General features: G+C 44.6%; 1 protein-coding gene across 1 annotated transcript; it reads left to right on the forward strand.

Annotated features, from left to right (window-relative positions):
* The first annotated feature begins 517 nt into the window (after window positions 1–517).
* On the forward strand, window positions 518–23303 carry LOC135982878 (interferon-induced very large GTPase 1-like). Its single transcript, XM_065591261.1, has 5 exons — window positions 518–1112; window positions 1693–1715; window positions 3124–3239; window positions 4852–4923; window positions 17474–23303. The coding sequence occupies exons 1-5, from the start codon at window positions 912–914 to the stop codon at window positions 22207–22209; spliced, it is 5148 nt and encodes a 1715-aa protein (XP_065447333.1). The 5' UTR covers window positions 518–911; the 3' UTR covers window positions 22210–23303.
* Window positions 23304–23613: the final 310 nt, after the last annotated feature.

Genomic DNA, 23613 nt, shown 5'->3' on the forward strand with positions numbered 1-23613 from the left:
AAAGGCAGAGTCAGAAACACCAGGTAGGTGCTCATAATCATTAACCACAAGGGTGTATGGCTTTGGCAGGCATGGGAGGTTTTGGGTTTCTTTGTGACTATGGCACTGTGAGAGATTGTGTCTCTCTCCAGACATCTGTTTCTGTATATGCATGTGCAGTACGTTTTTCTAAATGCATTTATTCCTCTGTGTGTCACCATACCAGAGAGTGCACAAGCAATGTGAGTGTTCCAGGACATGTAGACATCATGATTTCCCCAATACATCTGCTTTGTTGAGAATTTTTCTCTTCTCTCCCATCCCACACACACACACTTCCCTGGCCTCTACAAAGCCTCTCTCAAGAAGTCTCTGCCAGGGTAATTTGAAATCCTGCTTCCCCTTCTGCTGTTAGAATGACCTGAATTGCAAGAAGCCATTAATCATGACACAGATAACACACTAGCAGGGCCGGCTCCAGGGTTTTGGCCGCACCAAGCAGCCAAAAAAAAAAAAAAAAGTTTTGATCGCGATCTGTGGAGGCAATTCGGTGGGAGGTCCTTCGCTCCGAGCCGGAGTGAGGGACCGTCCACCGAATTGCCGCCGAATAGCTGGACATGCCGCCCCTCTCCGGAGTGGCTGCCCCAAGCACCTGTTTGACAAGCTGGTGCCTGGAGCCGGCCCTGCACACTAGTAACATAAACTAGGGCTGACCAGGAGGCTATAGGAAAAACTTTGCTCTTGTAATGCTAGAGGGTGCTTCTCAGGAATTGCCTCATGCTAATTTGTTATGGGTTACAACTAAATTCTCCCATCTACACGTGGAGGCCATTATGAAAAATCTCAGGACTCTCCCCATGTCCCTGCCCCACCCTGTCCCTGGCTGTATCTGTTCATTATAGGAAGAGACAGAAACTGTGAGGAAGAAAATCATGTCAGAATTTGAGGAACTGGAGAAGATTTTGCAGGAACAAAGGCAACCTTTGCTGGCCCAGCTGGAAGAGCTGACCAACGACATTGTGAAGAGGGAGAATGAAAACGTCACCAAACTCCTCGAGGAGATTTCATTTCTCAGTAACCTGATAAAGGAGTTGAAAGAAAAATGTCGGCAGCCAGCGAGTGAATTCCTGCAGGTGAGGCAGATTATACACCCTCAGTTCCCTGCAAGGAAACACTCCTGAACTATTGAATATGAGTATTGTTCATTTCTCAGGCTGGCTGGAAACAATTCCATTTCACAGCAAGTTTCAAGGTTTCAAAATGGTTTTGTTCCAGTGCAGAACGAAAACAAGATATTTTGAAACTTTTCACAAAAAATAGAGAGATGGAGACACTCAATAGCCTGGTGGTTGGGGCAATGGCATGAGTAGAGTCAGAGACAAGTCCAGACTTTGCCCAATTCAGAGCAGAGATTTGACCCTGGAGTCTTGCTTTCTGATGTATTCCGTTCTGGAGATGAGAAAATGTTGTTGAACCAGATTAATTTCTGCAAAATATTTCTGTTTTAATGAAATGGTGTTTTTCAATGGGAAAAAAGTTTCATTGAAAATTTTTCACCCAAGTATAATAATAATTTTAAGTTGCCGGCTATATACTGAGAGATGCATATAGAACTCAAGTAGTGAAGGCAAAGTTAGTGCCCTGCAGAGCAGGAGGGATGCAAAGTGCGTAACCTATGGACTGACCTCTCCTCTCTCGCTTTCTCCCATCTAGGGCATCAGAAGCACCTTGAACAGGTATGTTGCTCACCCTCAAACTCCCATCTCCCCAATACTTCACTATGCTGGAAGAGGCCTAGAAACCATGTTAATATGGCATCTGCTTAGTGCATGAGAGTGAACTGTGCAGGTCAGGGTCATGCTTCAGATGCAATTTTCCCTCTGAATTTAATCCTGAGGTTTTATCATTTTATGATCCATCCTACAGAAAAGATTATTAACCTGAACATATGTTCTGAATAAATTGAATCTCCAGGAGATTGGAGGTATCTCTATTTTAGGGGTGGACTATGGGCCTTTCAGCTGGTCACTGGTCACAGTTCTAACAACATTTGTAGTTAACAAGATTTTTTTTTACAAGCTGATGACTCCTTGGAGGTGAGTTTGGAGGGAGTGGGTATCAGTCCAGCTCCCAGTGGGCCAATGTTCACAGCACAGAAACCTCCAGACAGGGCCGGCTCCAGGCACCAGCCGACAAAGCACGTGCTTGGGGCGGCACCTGGTAAGGGGCGGCCAATCTTGGGGTGGTGGGGGGGCGCTCAGGGTTTGGTGGGGGTTCGGTCGGGCGGTGCAGGGGGTGGGGTGGGTTGTTTTTGTTTCGGCGGCTGGGCACGCGCCGGGGGGTGGGATTCGGCAGCGGTACTCCGCGGGGTGGGGGGGGCGGGGGTGGCGTCGCGGCGGGGCGCTCCGCGGGTGTGGTGGTGTTCGGCAGCGCGGCTCAGCGGTGTTTGGCGGTGCGTTGCTCGGCGGGAGGTGTGTGTGGCGGCGGGGGGGTTAGGCAGCGCGGCGCTCAGCGGGGGGGTTCAGCAGCGCTGCGCTCCACGGGGGGGAGGGGTGTTCGGGCTGCGCAGCGCTCTGCGGGGGGCTGGAGGGTTCGGCGGCGGTCCGAGGGGGGGGGTGTTTGGCTGCGCAGCGCTCCGCGGGGGGGGGGTGGCAGCGCTCCGCGGGGGGGCTGGGAGGTTTGGCTGGGGGGATCGGCGGCGCTCCACGGGGGGGCTGGGAGGTTTGGCAGGGGGGTTTGGCGGCGCGGCGGTCCGCGGGGGAATGGGGGGTGGCGTTGCAGTGCTGAGGGTGTGTGTTATGGCGGCGCTATGGACGGTGGCACTCTTTTTTTTTGCTTGGGGCGGCCAAAAAGTTTAGAGCCGGCCCTGCCTCCAGAAATGTTGGAAACATATTGACTATCAAAGCATGGGGGCAAAGGAGTGGAGACTGAAATCCCTTTGTAGCTGAGAGCTGGTCTTTGCAGTTCACGGTTCAATTATATTAATAGGCCATTGACAAAGCTGGGTAGAAATCTTGCAGTGCCATAGAATATGCCATACCTGGTTTGAGATAGCGATAAACTAAAGCATTGGGTCTCTTTTGTCCAACAACTTTCCCTAGTATGAAATAATAAATTATCACACACAATAATGTTGCTCTCTAGATGCAAGCAGGTGAAAGATCGGCCACCAGTGGAGATTTCACCTGAACTGGAAGAGAAACTAAGTACTTTGCACCAACTTGGTATTGTTCCAGAGGAGATTCTGAAGAAATTTACAGGTACTGAGAAAGGGTCTAAAGGGTGAAACTGAGATATGTTTCTGTAGCTCTAGACGGAGACAGGTTCTATCAAATTCATCAAGCAGCTAATTGTGAATGGTGATGGGATTGTGCTGTACAGTAGTTGTGACAATGGCAAAGTGCGCACTGTGAGAGAGGAAGAAAGGGTCATGTCCTGTGAGGTGACTTGACTTTTAATTTCCTTGCTTTGTGTAAGATCTGTTGTTTGTGTGTCATAACCTTTGTTGTTTTACATCAACGCCCTTTGTGTATTCATTACCTAGGGGTTCAATATTTTAGTGAGGGGAGCTGACCACGGTAGGAGTTGTTCAGAGCTGTATCACAGAACTGCACTTGTAGTGGAGATGATTTTATCCATCAGCTGCTGCACATGTCTGGCAAATAAAACCTCTGTCAGGAGCTGCATAGAAAGCTTAAGAGTGTAGCTAGTGACAGAAGGTTTTGTCCATATGCCATAGAAGGCTGTATCTGTTGGCTACCCACTGGCACTTATACTTTCAGATATGATGCACAATGGCTAAAAGAGACCTTAATTTAAAAAGCAATATTGTACTCACTGCACCAGATCTACTCAAGATTAATCTCTATACCAATGTGTGTGTAGTTAGACAATCTTTTTAAAAAGATATTCAACAAAACAAGTCTAACTGCTACAAATTTCAATCATAGACTAAATTTTCAAATCCTTCCTATTACGTTTATTAAAAGAAATAAAAAGAAAAACCACACAGAAAATTCAAAGGGCATAAAAAACTAACACTCTGTGAAATTTTACACTAAAGGCCACCTACATTTAGAGAGAAATTTATTCCCCATTTTAAAGCCCATTTTCATAATGTTACCTTAACTATGGAGCAACAACCACCAGGGTTCCATAATAACAAGATAGGGGAGACGTGGATGGGTTAGAGTTCTATAAAATCCTGATTTGTGGCCATGTTTATGACCCCATCTTGCCATCTCATGCTGGCATCCCCGCGTTCACATGCATGAAAGTAATGGTTTATCAAAACTGGTTTATCTAGACAACTCTTATTAATTCTTCAGTGCTTTCATGGTCCTTCAGAGCTAGACAGAATGGCCAAAGTAGGCAATAGTAAAATCAGTATTTTATTACCCACTTAGCTCACATTCCCAGCATACACAAAAGGGAGTGTGTGTGATGAAGGTACAGATCTGATTTCCTTCCTGAAGACACCCTATCCAGCCAATCCCTGCTGTCCTGTCTCCCCTGACTAACTCTCACCCAACCAAACCCTGGTCTTGAAGCAATGGAACCTAACTCGGTGGGTCAGAGAGATACATCACCTCCCTGGTAGGGTGAGAGGTATGATAGCTCCCTCAGCGCTGGTGAGTTGTAGGAACAATTTATATAGAATCCTTAGATCTCTAAGAGCTCTGCAATGTGAGGAAGTGCCTTAAAGGGGAAAATAGGAACTCACCTGTGCTTTTTTGCAGATTTTTCCCTTTCAAAATTGTAGGAAATATGGGAAGTGCACTGAAATAAATATACCTGTTGCCATTGAGAAAGTGAACTAATATCATTACAAATTAGACACTGATCGTGTGTTTTCTCTGGTTTTTTTGCTAGCTGCTTTAAAAAGGAAACAGGAACCGGAAACTCAGCATGCCACAGTCTCAGGGAAGAAGAAACTTTGCTCAGGTATTTTCTCTGGCAGTTCTTTCTTCTTTCTTTATTAAAAACATTATAAAGTATTAGCCAATATGAGACAAGTTAAAAATATTCACCAGCTGTTCCCTAGTTGCTGAGGAGTTAAGTGCCCAGATTACTGCTTCCCCTGTGAGAGCCCTAGCCACTGAGCTATGGGGTATTCTGGTGTGGGTTTCCCTCCATCTCTCCTGCTGAAACTGTTTTCCTGTGAGTATTCATGTATTTATATACAGTACCAGGGATTAGAAGCTGAGTCTCCCATCTTGCAGGTGAGTGCCCTAATTCCTAGACCATAGAGTCATTTTCTTTTTGACCCAAGGACAATACATGATTGTGAAACAGCTTTGCCAAGAGAGACAGAGACCCGCACCTGAATACCCCATGGCCCAGGGTACTCACCTGGGAGGTGGGAGACCTAGATTCAAGTCCCTGCTCTGACTCAGACAGATTTAGGAGTGGACCCTGCGTGCCCACATCCTGGGGGAGTACTCTGTCCACTGGGCTATTGGTACAAGGAGGGAGGCCACCATCAGTTCCTCCAGCTGTGTTTTGGGGTGGAAGAGCCCAGCCCAGTAGCCACACTCCAAGGTGACCTCTGAGCAGAACTACTGGATCAGGTCTCTGCAGATGAGCTAGGCACGGGGGATGCCTAATTTGAGAACACACTGGGGCTTACACATGAGCTAGGTATCAGGACTTAGGCAGCTCCTCCTTTTTCCCCCTTTTAAAGATGGGCACTACATTAGTCCTTCTCCAATCTTCTGGGACCTTTCCTGTCATCCATTTGTGAGCAAATATTTTTGCCAAATTATTATTGAGGGACTCTTAGGATCACAGTTACCCTTTAAAAAGCAGGTGATGGAGCAGATAATATGGGAGTCGATTAATAAAGAATTAAAAGGGGGTAATGTAATTAACACAAATCAACATGGGTTTATGGAAAATAGATCCTGTCAAAGTAGCTTGATATCATTTTTTTGATGCAATTGCATGTTTGGTTGATAAATGTAATAGTGCTGGCATAATAAACCTCTGTAAGGCATTTGACTTGGTACCACATGATATTTTGATTAAAAAACTAAAACATAAAATTAACAAGGCACATATTAAATGGATTAAAAACAGGCTGATAGGTCTCAAAATGTAATCGTGAGTAGGTAATCAGCATTGAGCGGATGTATTTCCAACAGGATGCCACAGGGATCAGTTCTTGGGCCCAGGCTATTTAATATTTTATTAATGAACTAGAAAAAAACATAAAATCATCACTGATAAAGTTTGCAGATGACAAAAATTGGGAACTGGTAAATAATGACAAGGACAGGTCACTGATTCAGAGCAATCTGGGTTGCTTGGGAAACTGGGCACAAGCAAACAATATGTGTTTTAATACGGGAAAATGTAAAGTGTAGATCTAGGAACAAAGAATGTAGGCCGTAATTACAGGATGGGAAGACTCTATCCAGGGAAGTAGTGACCCTGAAAAAGACTTGTGAGTCATGGCGGATAATCACCTGAATACGAATTCCCAGTGTGAAGCTGTGGTCAAAATGGGTAATATGATCCTGGGACGCACGGAATATTGAGTAGGAGTACAGAGATTAATTTACCTCTGTATTCGGCACTGGGGTGGCTGCTGCTGGAATCCTGTGTCCAGTTCTGGTGCCCACTATTTGAGAAGGATGTTGATAAATTGGAGAGGGGCCAGAGAAGAGTCACAAGAATGATTAAAGGATTAAAAACATGCCTTTCAGTGATAGACTCAAGGAGCTCAATCTCTTTAGTTTAACAAAGAGAGGGTTAAGGGGTGACTGGATTACAGTTTATAAATACCTATTGGGTGGGGGAACAAATATTTAATAATGGACTCGTCAGTCTATCAGTGAAAGATCTAACATGAACCAATGGCTGGAAGTTGAAGCTACACCAGCGGTTCTCAACCCGCAGCCTGCATGTGGCCCTATTAGCACACAGCTGCGGACCAGCTCAATTGTGTGCTAAAGGCTGGCCCACATGCCGGGGTCCCAGGTTCCTGACTGCCCAGCATGGAGGGGTCTGGGCTGCCCTGCCACCCAGTGCAGCAGGGGCAGGGGTGGGGCTCCCGGCCGGCCCAGTGGGATCAGGGGCCTGGGGCAGCTGACTCTTTCATTTGATTGTTTATACTTTATTAACTTCTATCCTCTCCTCTTTACTAGGATATAGTAATAGATCCTCCCCTATGGGATATCTCTGTCCAAACTGGGTGCTCCCCCGCACCTGCCGGCTTTCCCCCACGCCTCAGTTTAAAAACTCCCCTACGACGTTTTAAGTTTTACATGCCAGCAATCTGGTTCCATTTTGATTTAGGTGGAGCCCATCCTTCCTGTATAGGCTCCTCCTTTCCCAAAAGGTTCCCCAGTTCATAATAAACCTAAACCCCTCCTCCCTACACCATCGTCTCACCCACGCATTGAGAGCCTGCAATTCTGCCTGTCTAACTGGCCTTGTATGTGGAACTGGAAGCATATCAAAGAATGCTACCATAGAGGTCCTGGACTTTAATCTCTTCCTTAGCAGCCTAATTTGGCCTCCAGATCCTCTCTCCTACCTCTCCTTATGTGTACCACAATCACCAATCACAACCTCCCTGAGATGAAGACTATGACAATATTAATAGAATAGCAGATACAGAGACCAAAATTAGAAAATCGCTAATTCAAATAGAGGAAGGGGGAACTTGCCTGTCTGCAATTTCTGGAGTGTTTAAACACTATGTTTCCAGGCACAATTCAAGATTTACAACACCCTAACTGTGGTAGGTGGTTGTTTTTTTCTGTTTGGGTTTTTTTTGTCTTTCAAGAGGAAAAAATGTAATAGCTGCAACACTGAGCAAGGACACATTTCCAAACAGATACATGTTTAATGGTAAAACGTATGTTAATGCAAAGTTATGGCTGAGAATGTAAATGCACGACAACAATATAATTAAAACATAGAGTTCCCAGACAGTTATCCTTTGGCTTCTTTGCTCAGATGTAAAATGGTGAGATAGTGGCACACTCTATAGCACCTTTATGACAGACATTTGCCAGTAGAACAGAAGTAGACACAAAAAGATCTGCAGATGATTAAAACTGGTGTAGCTCCATTGACTGCAGTGGTCTTTGGATGAGGGCCTTTACATATGAGGGATCTCCTGCAGCCCTGTAGAATCTGTGAGGTGAGTCAGTATCATTATTTCCCATATAATAGGGAAGGAGACTGAGGCATGGGGAGTGGTAGTAATATGCCCAAGATTAAAAAGCTAGTCAGTAGGATAGCCAGGGGGGGTAAAACATAGAAGTCCTAACCCTCAGAGCCTTGTTCTAAGCACTAGACTACGCTCCCCTCCTAATGATGGGAATTGATCCCAGGAATCTTGGTTCCCAACCCCCCATGCTCCGACCACTAGACCATTCTCCAGATGTTCAGGGTGGTGAAGAAAGGGTATTGGTGCTTTGAGAGTGGCTGGGATGGGACAGGAGAAGCTGGGCATACATAATCTGTGACTGCTCACTGTGCAATTCCATTGAGCTAGTTATGACATCAGTGTGCCCCCTCCTCCCCCCAGTCCCTTCTGCACCAGCCTGACTTCTCTCAGGACTGGCTGGTTAATGCAGATTTCAGAGGTCAGCGTAGCTATGGCAAACAAGGCGACAGATGACTATGGCAGTAGATTCTGCCTAGGATGGCAGGGGCAGCCAGGCCAGACCTGAGTGGTGCTGTGACCCTGCATGCCAGTTTGCAATGCCACTCACTCAGATTTGGCCTGGCTGCCCCATGTCACGATGCTGAGGAGGCCAGGCCAAACCTGACTGATTGGCACTATGATCTCACACTTGGTCCCCAAACTTCTACCATAACCACTGAACCATCAGAAGGCTCAATGTGCCCCTCCGCCCCAGAAAGGCAAACACAGCTCCCAGGGGATTAAACCCCCTCCAGTTGAGATCTTCTCTTCTAGGAGGACAGAGGGGAGTGGCACACTGTAGTTTTGCCTAGGGCAGCAGATTGTTTTGAGCAGCCTCTGGCAGAGTGGGCATTAGAGCTGAGCCAGCCAAGAGTTCAAACCAAACCTTTTCTGTATTTTCCATGTCAAAACAAAAACCAAAATGACAAAACATGTAATTTGACCCAAAACAAAGTGTTTTTTTTTTAATTTTGCATAATTTTTCAAGTGTTTTACACACATTAAAGCATTAGCTAAATTTCAAAACAAATCCCCTTTTTGAAACAAAAAGACTAAATATTTTGTTTTGACATTTCTGACCATTTTTTGGTCCAAAACAATGTGCAAAATTCTACCCAAATTCACAAATAGCTTCAGTGCCCTGAAAATGCATTTTTCGGCATACTTACTATGCATCAGCTGTAGTTGTTATATGTGCCGTGGCTTCAGTCTTATAGAGAAGAGTGGAAGATGATGGCCATTTTGGAAGGGGGACATTCTTTCTGACAGAGAAACTTTCAGATATGAAAAACAATGACCACTAATCCCAAATATCTTTTTCAAAGCTGGTACTTGCACCAGAACTGCACAACAGGTGGACCATGATGGAAGGGGGAACTACGGTGAATGTATGTGCAGGCTAATGTATGGAGGTGTTGAGTGAGGAGGAATTTTGGGGGGAGTGTGTGCACAAGTTAAGGTAGGTGCCAGAGATAGGGGGAATTTTGATGTGTGTTCACAGGGGAAGGCAAGAAGGTACAAGGGGTAGGGGAATTTGGAGGGCAGGAAGAAGGGATAAACTGTGGTGTGCAGTCTGGCTCTCTCACATTTAATTTCCTTCGGGTTTTTTTTTTTTTAATAATTTCACAGCATCCCTATATACCACAGCCCATCTCTCCCCTTCCAGTGGCTCTGGTCCTTTGGCAATGATTATCCCAGCCACAGAATATCCTGGCTGCTTGTTGATCTTTTTCCAAACTGTTCATTTGGATGATTTTTCTTTTATTTATTTTTTCAGTTTTATTAAAAACAATTCAAAATGGTAAAAAATGCTGGCTATCTAAACACAACATTTTATTTCAAGTGGAACAAAACATTTTGTTTGACCTGAGACAATCTTTTTTAACTTTAGATTCACCAAACTCACTGACAAATGTCATTTGCAGTTCTACCTACAATGATTTTCCCCCAATATTTCTCAGTTGCCAGTGAACCAAAAAAATCCATTAATCACACAGCTCTAGTGCCAGGTTCTACCAGGGCCTTGGAGACTAAAAACTCCCTTAGGAGGATGCTCTTTAAAATACACTAAAACAGAGAGTTCCCTCTCTGGGAAACCCCAGTCCCCCAAGCCCACCTCACCTCAGTGACCCACTGCCAGTCTGAATTTGTATAGAGAAGCCTCCCCCTGCCACCTCCCCATGCCATTGGGAGTGGCCATTTCAGAGTGTTCCAATGGTCAGTTACTGTCAGTTTGCCCCTGAAGATTGGTCCGGCAAGGGGATTGGTCCGGCTGTCTCTTCCTACACCTATGCAGTCCTAGTACCTCCTTGAGGCCCTGTACCAGGCCCTCAGTCTGAGAGTTTGCCAGGCTGGAGCTCCCCAGCTCCTTCTGCCCTTCCAAGCAGAGAAAGGTCTAACCCGATCCAATGGCTGGGGGAATCTGCCACCTCCCCTCAAGAATGGGTATTCGATTCTGTTCCTCTCTCTCCTGCCCACCCTCCCCACTGCTTTCCCTCTTGAGGGACACTTCTCACAAGCACCTTCTATGAGAAGAAATAAACCACCTTCTGTGACTGGGAGCCATGAAAGTGGTCCCATTCCAGCACAGTGGGAAAGGCTTTTATTCCCACTATTTTCTAATCCAAATGGAATCCGGTGGGTGAAGGTCTATTCTAGACTTGCGGAACCTCAACAAGTTTGTCAAACTACAGCAGTTCAAGATGGTCACACTATCAACAACAATCCCAGCAATGCAACAGGGGGATTGGTTCTCGGCCCTTGACCTCCAAGATGCATACTTCCATATTAGCATACACCCTTCCCACAGGAGGTTCCTCGGATTTCTTCTGGGGTCCAACGATTATCAATACAAGGTACTACCCTTTGGTCTCTCTACAGTACACACGGCAGTAGTGGCAGCACACCTCCGCAAACAAGGGATTATAATATTCCCATACCTAGACTACTGCCTCATCAAGGCCCCGTCCACAGTCGACACGCTCGAAACCATAAGAAAAACAATGGACTTTTTCTGAGACTCTGCCTCCAGATAAACATACAAAAAACAACACTGACTCCAGCATAACAAGTGGAGTTTATTGGAGCCAAACTAGTTCAAAGAGAGGCCAGAGCCTTCCTTCCAGCTCACAGATTTTTCTGCCATAATCACTCATCTCCACTATGAAGACTAGCCCATAGATCTCTGCCAGAACTTGTCTACAGTTGCTTGGTCATATAGCAGTGACCATGTTCGTGAGAAAACATGCCAGATTACATACGCGCCACTTCCAGGAATGGCTACGCACAGTGTATGTACCCCACAGACACAGCCTCAATAAACTGCCCTTGCTACCACTCACAGTCAAGGACACATTAGATTGGTGGACACAATCCCAGAATGTCTGCATGGGAGTTCTCTTCCTCCAACCACCACCATACTTGATACTGAAGATCAGCACCTCCCTACTCAGTTGGGGAGCGCATCTACAGACCCACACAGTACAGGGCAAGTGGTCCCCATCGGAATCCACATTGCACATCAACCTCCTAGAATTCCATGCAGTCCTCAATGCATGCCTACAAATTATACCAATAATCAGACAAAAGGCTATAAGAGTAATCACAGACAACACTGCCTGCATGTTTCATATCAACAGACAGGACAGAGTGAGGTCTTAATCCCTGCATACAGAAGCGCTAAAATTGTGGAATTGGTGCATCCAACATAGCATCAATATCTCTGCCGCAAACCTACCTGGACACCGGAACATCACGGCAGAGTCAGTGAGCAGGAGGTTCTGACAAGAACACAAGTGGGAGACACAAGACCCCTACAGCACATATTCGGCCACTGGGGATTTCTGGTCATAGAGCTGTTTGCCACACCCAAAAATTCCAAATGCCCACAAATCTGCTCAAGAACAGGTCTGGGTCACCAATCTCTGGGGGACGCCCTCCCCATTACATGGGATACACCTCTCCTCTGTGCCTTTCCACCCTTCCCCCTACTACTCAAAGTGCTTCACAAGGTACAAGTGGAATGAGCCAGAGTCATTCTCATAGCCCCAACATGGCCACGACACGTATGGTATCCTTACCTCTTATACATGGCAGTCTGTCCACCAATCACCCTGCAGTTGACTCCACACCACCTCTCACAGGATGCAGGTCAAATTCTCCATCCAAATCTAAAATGACTCCATCTGGGGGTATGTCTCCTTCATGGTTCCAGGATCTGTTCAGAAAACCTAAAGAGAATCTTATAAATAGCAGTGGTTTGACAACATGCTACACTTACCTACATACATGGAAAAGATTCTGGACTTGGTGCGACACCAAACATGTCTCAGCAATTAGCACTATTTTACCACTTATCCTGGATTACATCCTAGAGCTAAAAAGATCAGGGCTCCCCACAAGCTCCGTTCGCGTATATCTGGGTGCCATTACTGCATTCCACTCCAAGATAGAAGATCATTTGCTATTTACCCGCCCAATGACAAACAGATTCCTTAAGGGCCTTCAAAACTTTACCCTGGAGTATGAGACCCCACCCCACCTTGGGATTTCAGTCTAGTTTTACGCTGTTGAACAAGGTGGCAAAATCTGGCTACAGGTGATTTGCACTGACTGGTACAAAAAGAGAAACTGAGAAGAGGAAATAAAGGTCTAGAGTTTCACCTGGCCTTCCCACTCACTCAGGGGTGGAAAGACATTTGGCCCATGAAAGCTGGTGGGAGGGGAATGGTTGGAGACATGGCTCTGTTCTCTCTCACACTGAACATGTCAGCCAGCACAGCTGAGCTATCATGGGTTCTGGTAATTTGCTGCTGGTAGAGGCCAGCCATAAATTACTGTCTCCCAACAGAATGAGGGCAAAGCAGGAGGGGAACTGTGCCCTAACCCTTGTCTAGATTTAGAAAAATGTGTATGTTCGAACTAAGGTAGCTACCTAAAGTTAGCAAACCTCATTAGAAACACCATTTGCCACTTTGTGTAGATGCAGTTCTACACCTTTTAAAATGTACTAACTGACTGGGTTCAACCCTAGGGCCCTGTGCAGCTCTTTTGTTCTTGTTGTAATGGGAGTTAATTGGTTGCAAATTAATTTGAGTAAACACAAATGATCATAAACACTAATGGAGACCACGCACAAAAATTTCATTAAGACAAACATTTGTTTCTGTTTCATATGATGCGTGCTGGATAATAGCAAGAGGAGACTCTACCCTCAAGCCGGGTCTACACATAAAATTTAGATCGACCTAGCTACGTGATTCTGGTGTGTGAAAAATTCCCACCTCCGAGTGCTGTAGTTAAGCCAACCGAACCCCCAATGCAGACATGGTGAGGTCAACCAAGCTCCCACTGCTCGGGACGGTGGGTTACCTACATCAATAAAAAAAAAAACCCTTGCATTGTTGTAGGAAGTGTCCGTAGCACCCTTAGTGTGGACATGGCCTGAGTTAACTCTACTGGCACTTTTTTAAAGCAGCTGTTTGTTAAACTGCAGTAGGAGCAGCTCTGTGATCTAGCCACAGGCACGTAGAATGACTCCAAACTCTGCACTCCTGCAACCCGTTGCCCTCTCTCCAAGTTCCATGCACGTTGCTACACCTTTACTTTTAACAACTATTTTGTTATTGTTCTGTCTTTTCCAGAAGAGTTTCATTACTAGCTGGGGCCAGAGGTTACAGGTGCCTGGCTCATATCACCTTAGCATTGCAGCTGATTAGTTCTCACAATTCTTTTTTCTTTTTCTTTTCTTATCTTTTTTGGCTGAAGCTATCCAATGAATTTCAACCAAATTTGTGAATACTTTCAGTGGTCCCAAAAAAGCATATTGGGGAGAATTTACTATTCACTGAAAATATTTTGCACAGCTCTATTCAAAAGTTCTGGTCTTCAGACACATCTCCCATTTCTTGTTTGTGTTGTCGCTGTTGGTGGGCGAGTTGCTTCCACCTGGCTGCTGTTTAGCGAAGGTTGTTTGGCGTCTGGATGGCCCATCCAACACAATATCATATGGCAGAACCCATTCTGTACATCAAACAGTGAACACTTCTGCCATGGGTAAATAAATGACCTCAGTAACTGATAATGGGCAGTGATTGTGTAACACTGACAGACCCCAGTCGTCGACAGGCAGGATCGAACCTGGGACCTCTGGAGTTAAATGCATGAGCCTCTATTGCATGAGCTAAAAGCCACATGGCTCTTAGCTAAGACTTTAGCAGACTCATTAATGTTTCTCTAAGTGGCCTCAGTGCCACTAGATGAGCCAGAACACCACACCCAGGAGATGTGTGGGTTACAGTTGGAATAAGTGCAAATCCTTGGTTTAACTGGAGATTTTCTAACTATTACAAGGCTGTTGAGCCAGTCTGTACTAGTTTCAACAAGTGTAATGATCCCTCTTTTTGGCAGGTGTGCTAAATCCTTCTTCAGCAGGTCCATCAGGGCTACTGGAACTCTGCTTCAGGAATCTCCTGGGCTGCATATGGGGGTCTCTTTCTAACTTCAGCCTGCCCTTCAGGTGCCCATCTCCTTGGAACATGTCTTTAGAGTCTGGTACACATTGACTGTTCTCCCTCCTCTCTCACCTTGAGGATATTATGTGCTTGTCCTGTGATTAGACCCATGGCTTGCAGTGTCCTGTTGCCCCGCAGTGGGTGGCACTCTTGTGTGTCAATGTTATGGGATGTACAGACTCCATGCTGGCTTGGCAACTACAGGGTTAATGGAGAACTGACTACCTGCTCAGCTGGGGCTGATTGATGGCTTTGTAGCAGCTGTAAGGGTAAAAGGACTGTAAGGCAGGAGGGCAGGGTGGCTGCCAGAGAGACAGCAGGACTAGAGAGGAGATCCCTTCAGCAGGCTGGCAAGGAACTGCCAGAGAAGTCAGCCATCCAGGGAGGGAGAACCAGGGTGAGAGGTTTTGGTAAGCCTACAGAGGATTCATAGATTCATAGACTGTAGGAATGGAAGGGACCTTGAGAGGTCATCGAGTCCAGTCCCCTGCCCTCATGGCAGGACCAAATACTGTCTAGACCATCCCTGATAGACATTTATCTAACCTACTCTTAAATATCTCCAGAGATGGAGATTCCACAACCTCCCTAGGTAGTTTATTCCAATGTTTAACCGACCTGATAGTTAGGAACTTTTTCCTAATGTCCAACCTAAACCTCCCTTGCTGCAGTTTAAGCCCATTGCTTCTTGTTCTATCCTTAGAGGCTAAGATGAACAAGTTTTCTCCCTCCTCCTTATGACACCCTTTTAGATACCTGAAAACTGCTATCATGAGGAAGCCTTGTCTCTGTGGCCTTGTCTTTGAAAGAGTGCCATTTAATCTTACTATTATTTTCCTGTACAGTAGGAAACCTCTTCTCCAGATGTGCATTCTACCACAGATTTCCATCTCACTGAGTTTCACTAACAGCCTGTCATGCCAGACTCCATTAAATGCTGCACTGAGTTTTAAAAAAACCTCCCATTGATGATTGGGGTGGAATCCCACCAATAAAGCAAAAGCCACCAATAAGAAGCTGCCAGAAGTCCACCAGCAGGTCCATAATTGAGTGCAAAGGCCTGTAAGTCTTCTTTTAGAAGACACCATAAAAGCCTTGACTGTACCATTCTTTCCCTTATATTGCAAAGGTGACTGGTTAAAGACATAGACCAGTAGTTGCCTGGAAAAAAGATGGATCCTTGCCAGTCTTCAGAGGAACAATAACTGCTGATTTCCACCAATTAGGTACCTTTCTTTTTATCCTTGAGTAATTTCTGATGTCGAACAACCTGGCTCTAGACTTCTTCCCAAAGTGCTCTTTCATATGGCCATAGATGTGCTGCAACCCAGAGGATTTGCTTGGTACAAGCTTCTCTATTGCATCTTCTAGCTCATGTATGAGGAAGATCTTTCTGAAGCCATGGTACTCAGATCTATGTGCATGTTTTTGAATTATCTTTGTCTTTCCTCCTGAATACTCCATCTTGCATGTTTTTGCCATGGTTCTATCCTCATCATCATATATGAGCCTGCTCATCTTGGCATAATGTTTGAACAGCATATTCACAGGCTTTGTCGTCTAATGCCTCTACACCTTTACTTTTCAGGATATTGGTGTTATTTAAATTGCAGGCCTTTCTCTGTTCATTCTCAATTTGCTTCAGTATCATCCATAGACCTTTTTTTCTGCAAGGATCCAATCTTATTAAAGTAAACTGGTTCTATGTTAAAGTGACTATTTACAGAACTGCAGCAATTGCAGCCTAGCATTCTAGCCATGTGCACACAGACTGACCTGCTGGTGCCTCCTCCATACTCTTCCCTCCTGCAACTTGTGCTCCTCCCTCTAAGTTCTATGCTGGTTGCTACAATTTCTAGCCATCATTCAACCTTTGTGACATTAGTGGTCCTGTCTCCTGGGTAGAATGTACTGCTACTTTGGGCCAGGAAGCATGACTGCTGACTATATATTCATCGTCACTTTCTGCCCTAATGTGATGTACAGAGAAGAAAAGTGGGGGCAAGGAAACCATCAGACGGAGCAGTAAACAGGGAAGGTGGGGAGAAGGAAGAATTTCCTCATTGCCTGAAGGACTGCATATGAGCAGAATTGGATGAATTATTGATTTTTTATTTTTTTTTTTGGTTTGGTGGCAGTTCCAAAAAAACATTTTTTAAATAAAATTTGGTTAGCATTAAACTAAATCTAATTTTTTTTTAAATTTGGTGACTCAAAAAAGTTAATTTGGGGCCTGCTCCACAGCAAGATTTCAAACTTGGCTTTCCCACATCCACTGGGCTACATGTTATGGGAGGACTGGGGGGAGGGAACAGCAGCACCACCTCCTTCTTCTCCTCTGGCCATTTTATGAATGGCTGAAACTACTCATGTCAAATTTGCAATAAGAACGAGGAGTACTTGTGGCACCTTAGAGACTAACAAATTTATTTGGGCATAAGCTTTCATGGGCTAAAACCCACTTCATCAGATGCATGGAGTGGAAAATACAGTAGGAAGATATATATATATATATATATATATATATATATATACACAGAGAACATGAAAAGATGGGGGTTGCCATACCAACTCTAACGAGACAAATCAATTAAGGTCGGCTATTATCAGCAGAAGAGAAAAAATGTTTGTAGTGATAATCAGGATGGCCCATTTCAAACAGTTGACAAGAAAGTGTGAGTAACAGTAGGGGGAAAATTAGCAGGGGGAAATAGTTTTTAGTTCGTGTAATGACCCATCCACCCAGTCTTTATTCAAGCCTAATTGATGGTGTCCAGTTTGAAAATTAATTAATTTCCCCCCTTGTATCTCCTTTCTGTAGAGAGACAAAAAGCCCTTCAGTACATCGAATCAAAGCTAAATATGCAGAAATACAGACGCAGGAAACTAAAGCTGAGAGATGTCCTGGAAATCACCCAAGAAAGTGTAAAGAACTGGACTCCCCAGACAACAGGAGATTTACCGTGGCATTTCCTGAGGAAGCTCATGGCTCTGAATGGGACAGCGAGGAACACAAGCCTTGAGCACCGGGCACCTGGTGATCAAACACTCATTATGGACAAAGAGGAGCTGGGTATTCATGCAGATTTTTTTTTTCTCAGTGACACAGACACCAGTGATTCTCTGAACCCCCTCGATGTTCTCTGTGCCGTTCTGCTTTGCTCAGACAGTTTTCTGCAGCAGGAGATCCTGTCCAAAATGTCCATGTGCCAGTTTGCCCTCCCTTTGCTGCTACCTGTCCTCGACACCCCCACGTGCACCCTAATGCTGTGGGCCATGAGGGACATTGTGAGGAAGTGGAGGCCGCACTCCCTGGCAGAGAGCAGAGGGTTCAGGGAGGAGAGCCTGGTGCTCACAGCAATGCCAACCATTTCCTTTGTGCGGTTGGGGAGGTGCATCTTCTCCAAGTCCAAACTCCTCAATGAGGTTCTCAGCCCCTCCCAGCAGCACCACGATTTCTTCATCCATCGGGACATGGAGTCTGGGAACGTCCCTCGGGAAATCGCAGATGGGCTGGTCGAGATTTCCTGGTATTTCCCTGCTGGGAAGGAGAATTCAAATCTTTTCCCAGAGCCCGTCGCAGTTACAAACCTGCGTGGAGACATTGAGTCCCACTGGCTGCAGTTCAGCTTTTTAACAGAGATCTCCTCAGCAGTGTTCATTGTTACTGAGAGTATTAGTGAGAGACAGTACGCGCTGTTATCATCTCTGCAGGGATCAGCCACTAAATACTACTTCATTTTTAATAATCAAGCTGCGACATCCAAGGAAACACTGGCATTCCTGAACAAGTTGGCCCCAGGGCTGAAACTGAACAACTCACAGGTGCTACAGAAAAGACGTGCCACAAATCAGGCGGCATATGTAAAAGTTCTGCAGTCTGCAATAGCAGCTATAATGAAGTCTTCTCCCAAGAGAGTGAGTATAGAAGCCATGGCTGAGACTGCACGTCAGTTAGGCATCCAGGTAGATGAGGATAATAAGAAATGTCAGCATGCTGGTGAATATGCCAAGGAAATCACTGTACACATAAAAGATGTGGCAAAGTACAAGAGGGAAAAGCTGAGACTCCAGGGGGAGACCTGGAAAAACTTGGCTGAAGTGGAAAAGGAGCTGTGCCGAATGAGAAATCAAGGGGACATCCCTCTTGAGAAATACAAGTCTCAACTGAAAGAGAAATTAATGGATTTACGTGTTCAGCAGAATACACATGACCTGACTGACGGTTTGATTACATTTATTACTGGACTAGGCCGACTGCCTCCCGAGGAGACACATTACTTCCTGAAATGGATGAAGTTTGACCTGGATCACATTGCTCGGGAGAATCTTTCTAAACTACGGGATCAATATAAAGAGAAATGTAAAAACTCAAAAGATGACCCCAAAATGTTTGCAGTGTTAGACAAGTTAAACTCTGCCAGTTCCTTAGGGGTGGAGCATTTCATGCGCGAGTTGGGGCAGTTCTATGAGGCTGAACACACAATGGTGAAGGAAGGTACAATGGGAGAAAGCCAAAGGCAATTCATCCATCTCCCAGGCATAGCAGCTGACTTGATGCTAGAAGGGTTTCCCATGGAGCTGATCGATGGAGATGTATCCAACATCCCACTGCAGTGGGTAACAGATGTTCTAACACATCTCAATAACAAACTAGGGGGTAGATCCAGAATATTGGTTCTAACGGTGCTGGGAGTGCAGAGCACTGGGAAATCCACCCTCCTCAACACCATGTTCGGCCTGCAGTTTGCAGTGAGCAGTGGCCGATGTACGCGAGGAGCCTTCATGTCCCTCATTAAAGTGGCAGAGAACTTTCAGCAGGAGCTGGGCTGTGATTTCATCCTGGTGATAGACACAGAAGGCCTGAAAGCCCCTGAATTGGCCAAGCCGGAGGACAGTTACCAACATTACAATGAGCTGGCCACACTGGTGATTGGACTGAGTGACATAATGATCATTAACATGGCCATGGAGAATGCCACTGAAATGAAGGATATTCTGCAAACTGTGGTCCATGCCTTCCTCAGAATGGAAGAAATAGGGCAAAAACCCAACTGCCAATTTGTACATCAGAATGTCAGTGATGTGTCTGCGCATGAACAAAAGATGAGGGACAGGAATCACCTCCTAGAGCAGCTGAATGAAATGACCATAGCTGCAGCTAGGATGGAAAAGCAATGTAAAAAAGTGAATTTTTCATGTATTATGGACTATGATGCAGAGAAACACAATTGGTACATCCCTGGGCTGTGGCACGGAGTCCCTCCCATGGCTCCAGTGAACATGGGATACAGTGAGAGTGTGTGTGAGCTAAAGAAATACCTGATTGATTTGATAAAGCAACGGTCACATAATAGAGCCCCTAAGGACATTCCCCAGTTTGTCAAATGGGTGGAGAGCCTGTGGAATGCTGTAAAACACGAGAACTTCATCTTCAGTTTCAGAAACAGCCTTGTAGCTGAAGCCTATAATCAGCTGTCTATGAAGTATTCCGAGTGGGACTGGCATTTCCGCAAAGAGATACATCTCTGGGTATCTGAAAAGGAAACTGTCATTCAGAATCAGACATTAGAGAAACTACAGGCTGGTGCCTTATCCATGTTGAAAAATGAGGCATGGGAAAAACTGCAGCACGAGAAACAAAAAGTTTTGGATAATTTACAAGATTATTTTGAAAGTGGAATTTCGAATCTGCACCTGATAGAAAAGTACAGAGAAGATTTTATCAGGAGTGCGAACTGCCTCAAAAATGAACTTAAGAGCTACTCTGAGAACAAGTGCGAGGAAGCAATTCGAATTCGAAAAGGCCAGATCAAGACAGAAAATATCCAGACCTCATACATGCAGCTAATTGAAAGGAAAGTTGACAGGGTCTTGGATGAATGTAGGAACAAAAAACATAAACTAGAGCATGAGGAACTGAAATTAGAATTTGAAAACATGTGGAGAGAAACACTGTCAGAGTTGGAGTTCAGCAGTTTACAGAAACGTGAAATTTATCGAGAGATGGAGTCCCAGTTGAGAAAGGACCTGGCAAATCGAGGGAGTGCCGTCAGGCAGACGCTACAGGAATCAGGTAGTTTGTTGTTTCATGGAATTGACAATTTCAGAATGAAAAGGGAGTATCTAGATTCAGCATGGATCAAAACTATGAAAAAACTGTTGTTCATAGGGGAATGTGAAACAGCTGTTCACACAGAAGAACTTGCTCAATCCTTAATAGATGAGGGTAAAAGATACACTGAAGAAAAGATAAATTCCAAAGTGGACTATGATGAAATCTATTGCACAGAATTGTTGAACATAATCAACAAAAGGCTCCAACAAGAGGATGTTAAAAAACTTGGCACTACTGCTTGCTTTGAAGTTGACCTGAAAATTCATATTTTGGGGGAGGCAGCTTGGAGATTTCAAAAGATGCATGAAGATTTTATCAAACAAAATGATCCTCAGTGTCATTTAGAGAAACTGAAACCTCAGTATTTCTCCACATTTACTGACCTGTATTTGGAAAAAGATGAGAACCAAACAAGGGCCAGGGATTTCTGTGATCAATGTCTCAAACCCGCCTTGGTGGATTATATCAACAAAAGACTAGGCATAGAGATAGTAGATGACATTCTCAACAAGGCAGAGTCCATTGAATATGGCAGCCGGACCTTCTTCCAGTTCGCTGTACAGAAAAAGCTTTTGGAGGAGATGAATTTTGATAACTATGTGAAATATATTAAAAACTATGAAGAATTTGTCAAAACCTGGATTCAGAGACGTATGATGGATCATTACAGGGAGACTAAGCGTTTGGGAGAGTTGGAGAAAAAGATTCTATCTACAATAGTAAAGAAAGTGAGGGAAGTTTTGGAAAGCTCCAAAAATGAAAAAAACACCACAGTCTTAGCATTTTTAAACAACTTTTGTGAAGCGCTGCAGCAGGACCTAGTCATTTCCAAGGACAACTTAGTTGGGATACAGTTTAAAAACACAGCAAAAACAGGCCAGTTTTGTGCTAATATTCAAACCTTTCTTCTGGATCTGGAACAAGAAATCTTATCCCAATTTGGTGGTTTGGATATTCACACCAAACTCTCCAATCTGTTATTAAAACCCCAGGATGTAATTTTTAAGCGAGTGTTTGGCTGTGGGAAGCAGTGTCCATTTTGTAAAGTCCCCTGTGAAGCAGGAGGCAGTGACCACAAGGAGCATTTTGCATCTGTGCATCGGCCACAAGGATTATGCAGTTACAGGGACCTTGATACACAAAAACTTGTCTATGATATATGCTCATCTAAAGTGGTTTCTGAGAACCCATTCCGAAATTTAGACACAAAAGGGAAACATCATCCCTACAAAGATTATCGCGTCTATTACCCAGACTGGTGCATTCAGCCAGATCCCAGCATTGAGGCTTCTGATTACTGGAAGTTTGTTTTTCAGAAGTTCAATCACCAGTTAGCTAAAAGTTATAATGCTAGCCCAGCAGATCTCCCAAGAGACTGGGGAAAAATAACTGAAACACGGGCACTGGAGGTCCTAAAGGAAGCCTTTAACATGAAATAAAAACATGGTGAGAGCCTCTTGAAATGAATGTTTTAAAACTTTCCTTAATTTTAAAAAATGGCAAGTTAAAAACTATTCTGTATTGTATTTTTTTTAAGTCTCAGAACCTCATGTTCACTTCACAACTTCTAAGTGGAACTGACAGGTTTCTGACTTTTCATGTCACATGGCAACTTATGATACAATTACAGACTGGCTGCTGTACAATTACTGCTAGGAACATAAGAACTGCCACACTTGACCAGAGCAGAGAGGACCATTTAGTCTACTATCCTGTCTCTGAGAGTGGCCAATATCAGATACTCCATAAAAAGGTTCCAGGAACCCCGAATGGACAATTGTGGAACTACAGAAGTTTCTTCCTAACAAATTATTAGATTTCAAGGCCAGCAGCAACCACAATAATCATCTACTAGTCTGGCTTTCAGCATAACACCTGGCCAGAAAATTCCATTCAATAATTCCTGCTGTGGAGGAAATTATTCATCCATAAATGGTCAGAAGCAGCTCATTATCAAACCAAGTAGTTTGTGGTTGAACTAAGAAGAGCAGATATTTTAGAAGGAAATCCAATTGCAATTTAAAGACCTCAAATAATGATGAATTTACCAATTCACTTCGGAAGCTGTTCCAGGTCAGTTACCCTGACTGTAAAAGCTGAATTTTATTTTCAATTAAAAATAAATTTAACTTCAATTTCCAGACATTGGATCTTGTTCTACATTTGTTTGCTAGACTCAAGAGGCCTCTCCTATCTGTTATTTTCTTCCTTAGTAGTTATAGACCATGATCAACCCTCTCTTTGTTAAGTAAATGCATTGAGCTCCAAGTCTCTCAGTATAAAGCAGGTTTTTTCAAACCTTGAATCATTCTTGCAGATCTTCCCTGAAACCTCTCCAATTTTCCAACACACGTTTTTTTAAACTGTGGACACCAGAACTGGACACAATATCCCAGTAATGATCTCACCATTGGCATATACAGAAGTAATATCTTCCTAATCCTCCTTGATACTTCTTTGTTTATACATCTCAGCATAGGCACCGACTTTCCCTCTGCCCGGTGGGTGCTAGACCCCCTCTGCCCCCAGCCCTGCCCCCATTCCACCCCTTCCATGAGGCCCCACCCCTGCCTCTTCCCACCCCTGCCCTGCCCCCATCAACCCCCTTCCCCAAAGTTCCTGCCCCAACTCCCATGGAGTCAGAGCCTATGCATCTAGGATCATGTTAGACCTTCCCCAGACCCCACGTTCAACCACTTACTATCTTAGAGTGTGTCAGAGACTGATAGCAAGTTAAGGGAATGGGATGTGAAAATGGGATAAAAATTGGGGAAAAGATACTTTTTATCTGTTATGGAATGTTGGGTTGGCCATATTTACCATAGTTAATAGAAAGTCTCTCT

Source organism: Chrysemys picta, chromosome 4 (assembly GCF_011386835.1).
Source record: "Chrysemys picta bellii isolate R12L10 chromosome 4, ASM1138683v2, whole genome shotgun sequence".
Taxonomy (NCBI): Eukaryota; Metazoa; Chordata; order Testudines; family Emydidae; genus Chrysemys; species Chrysemys picta.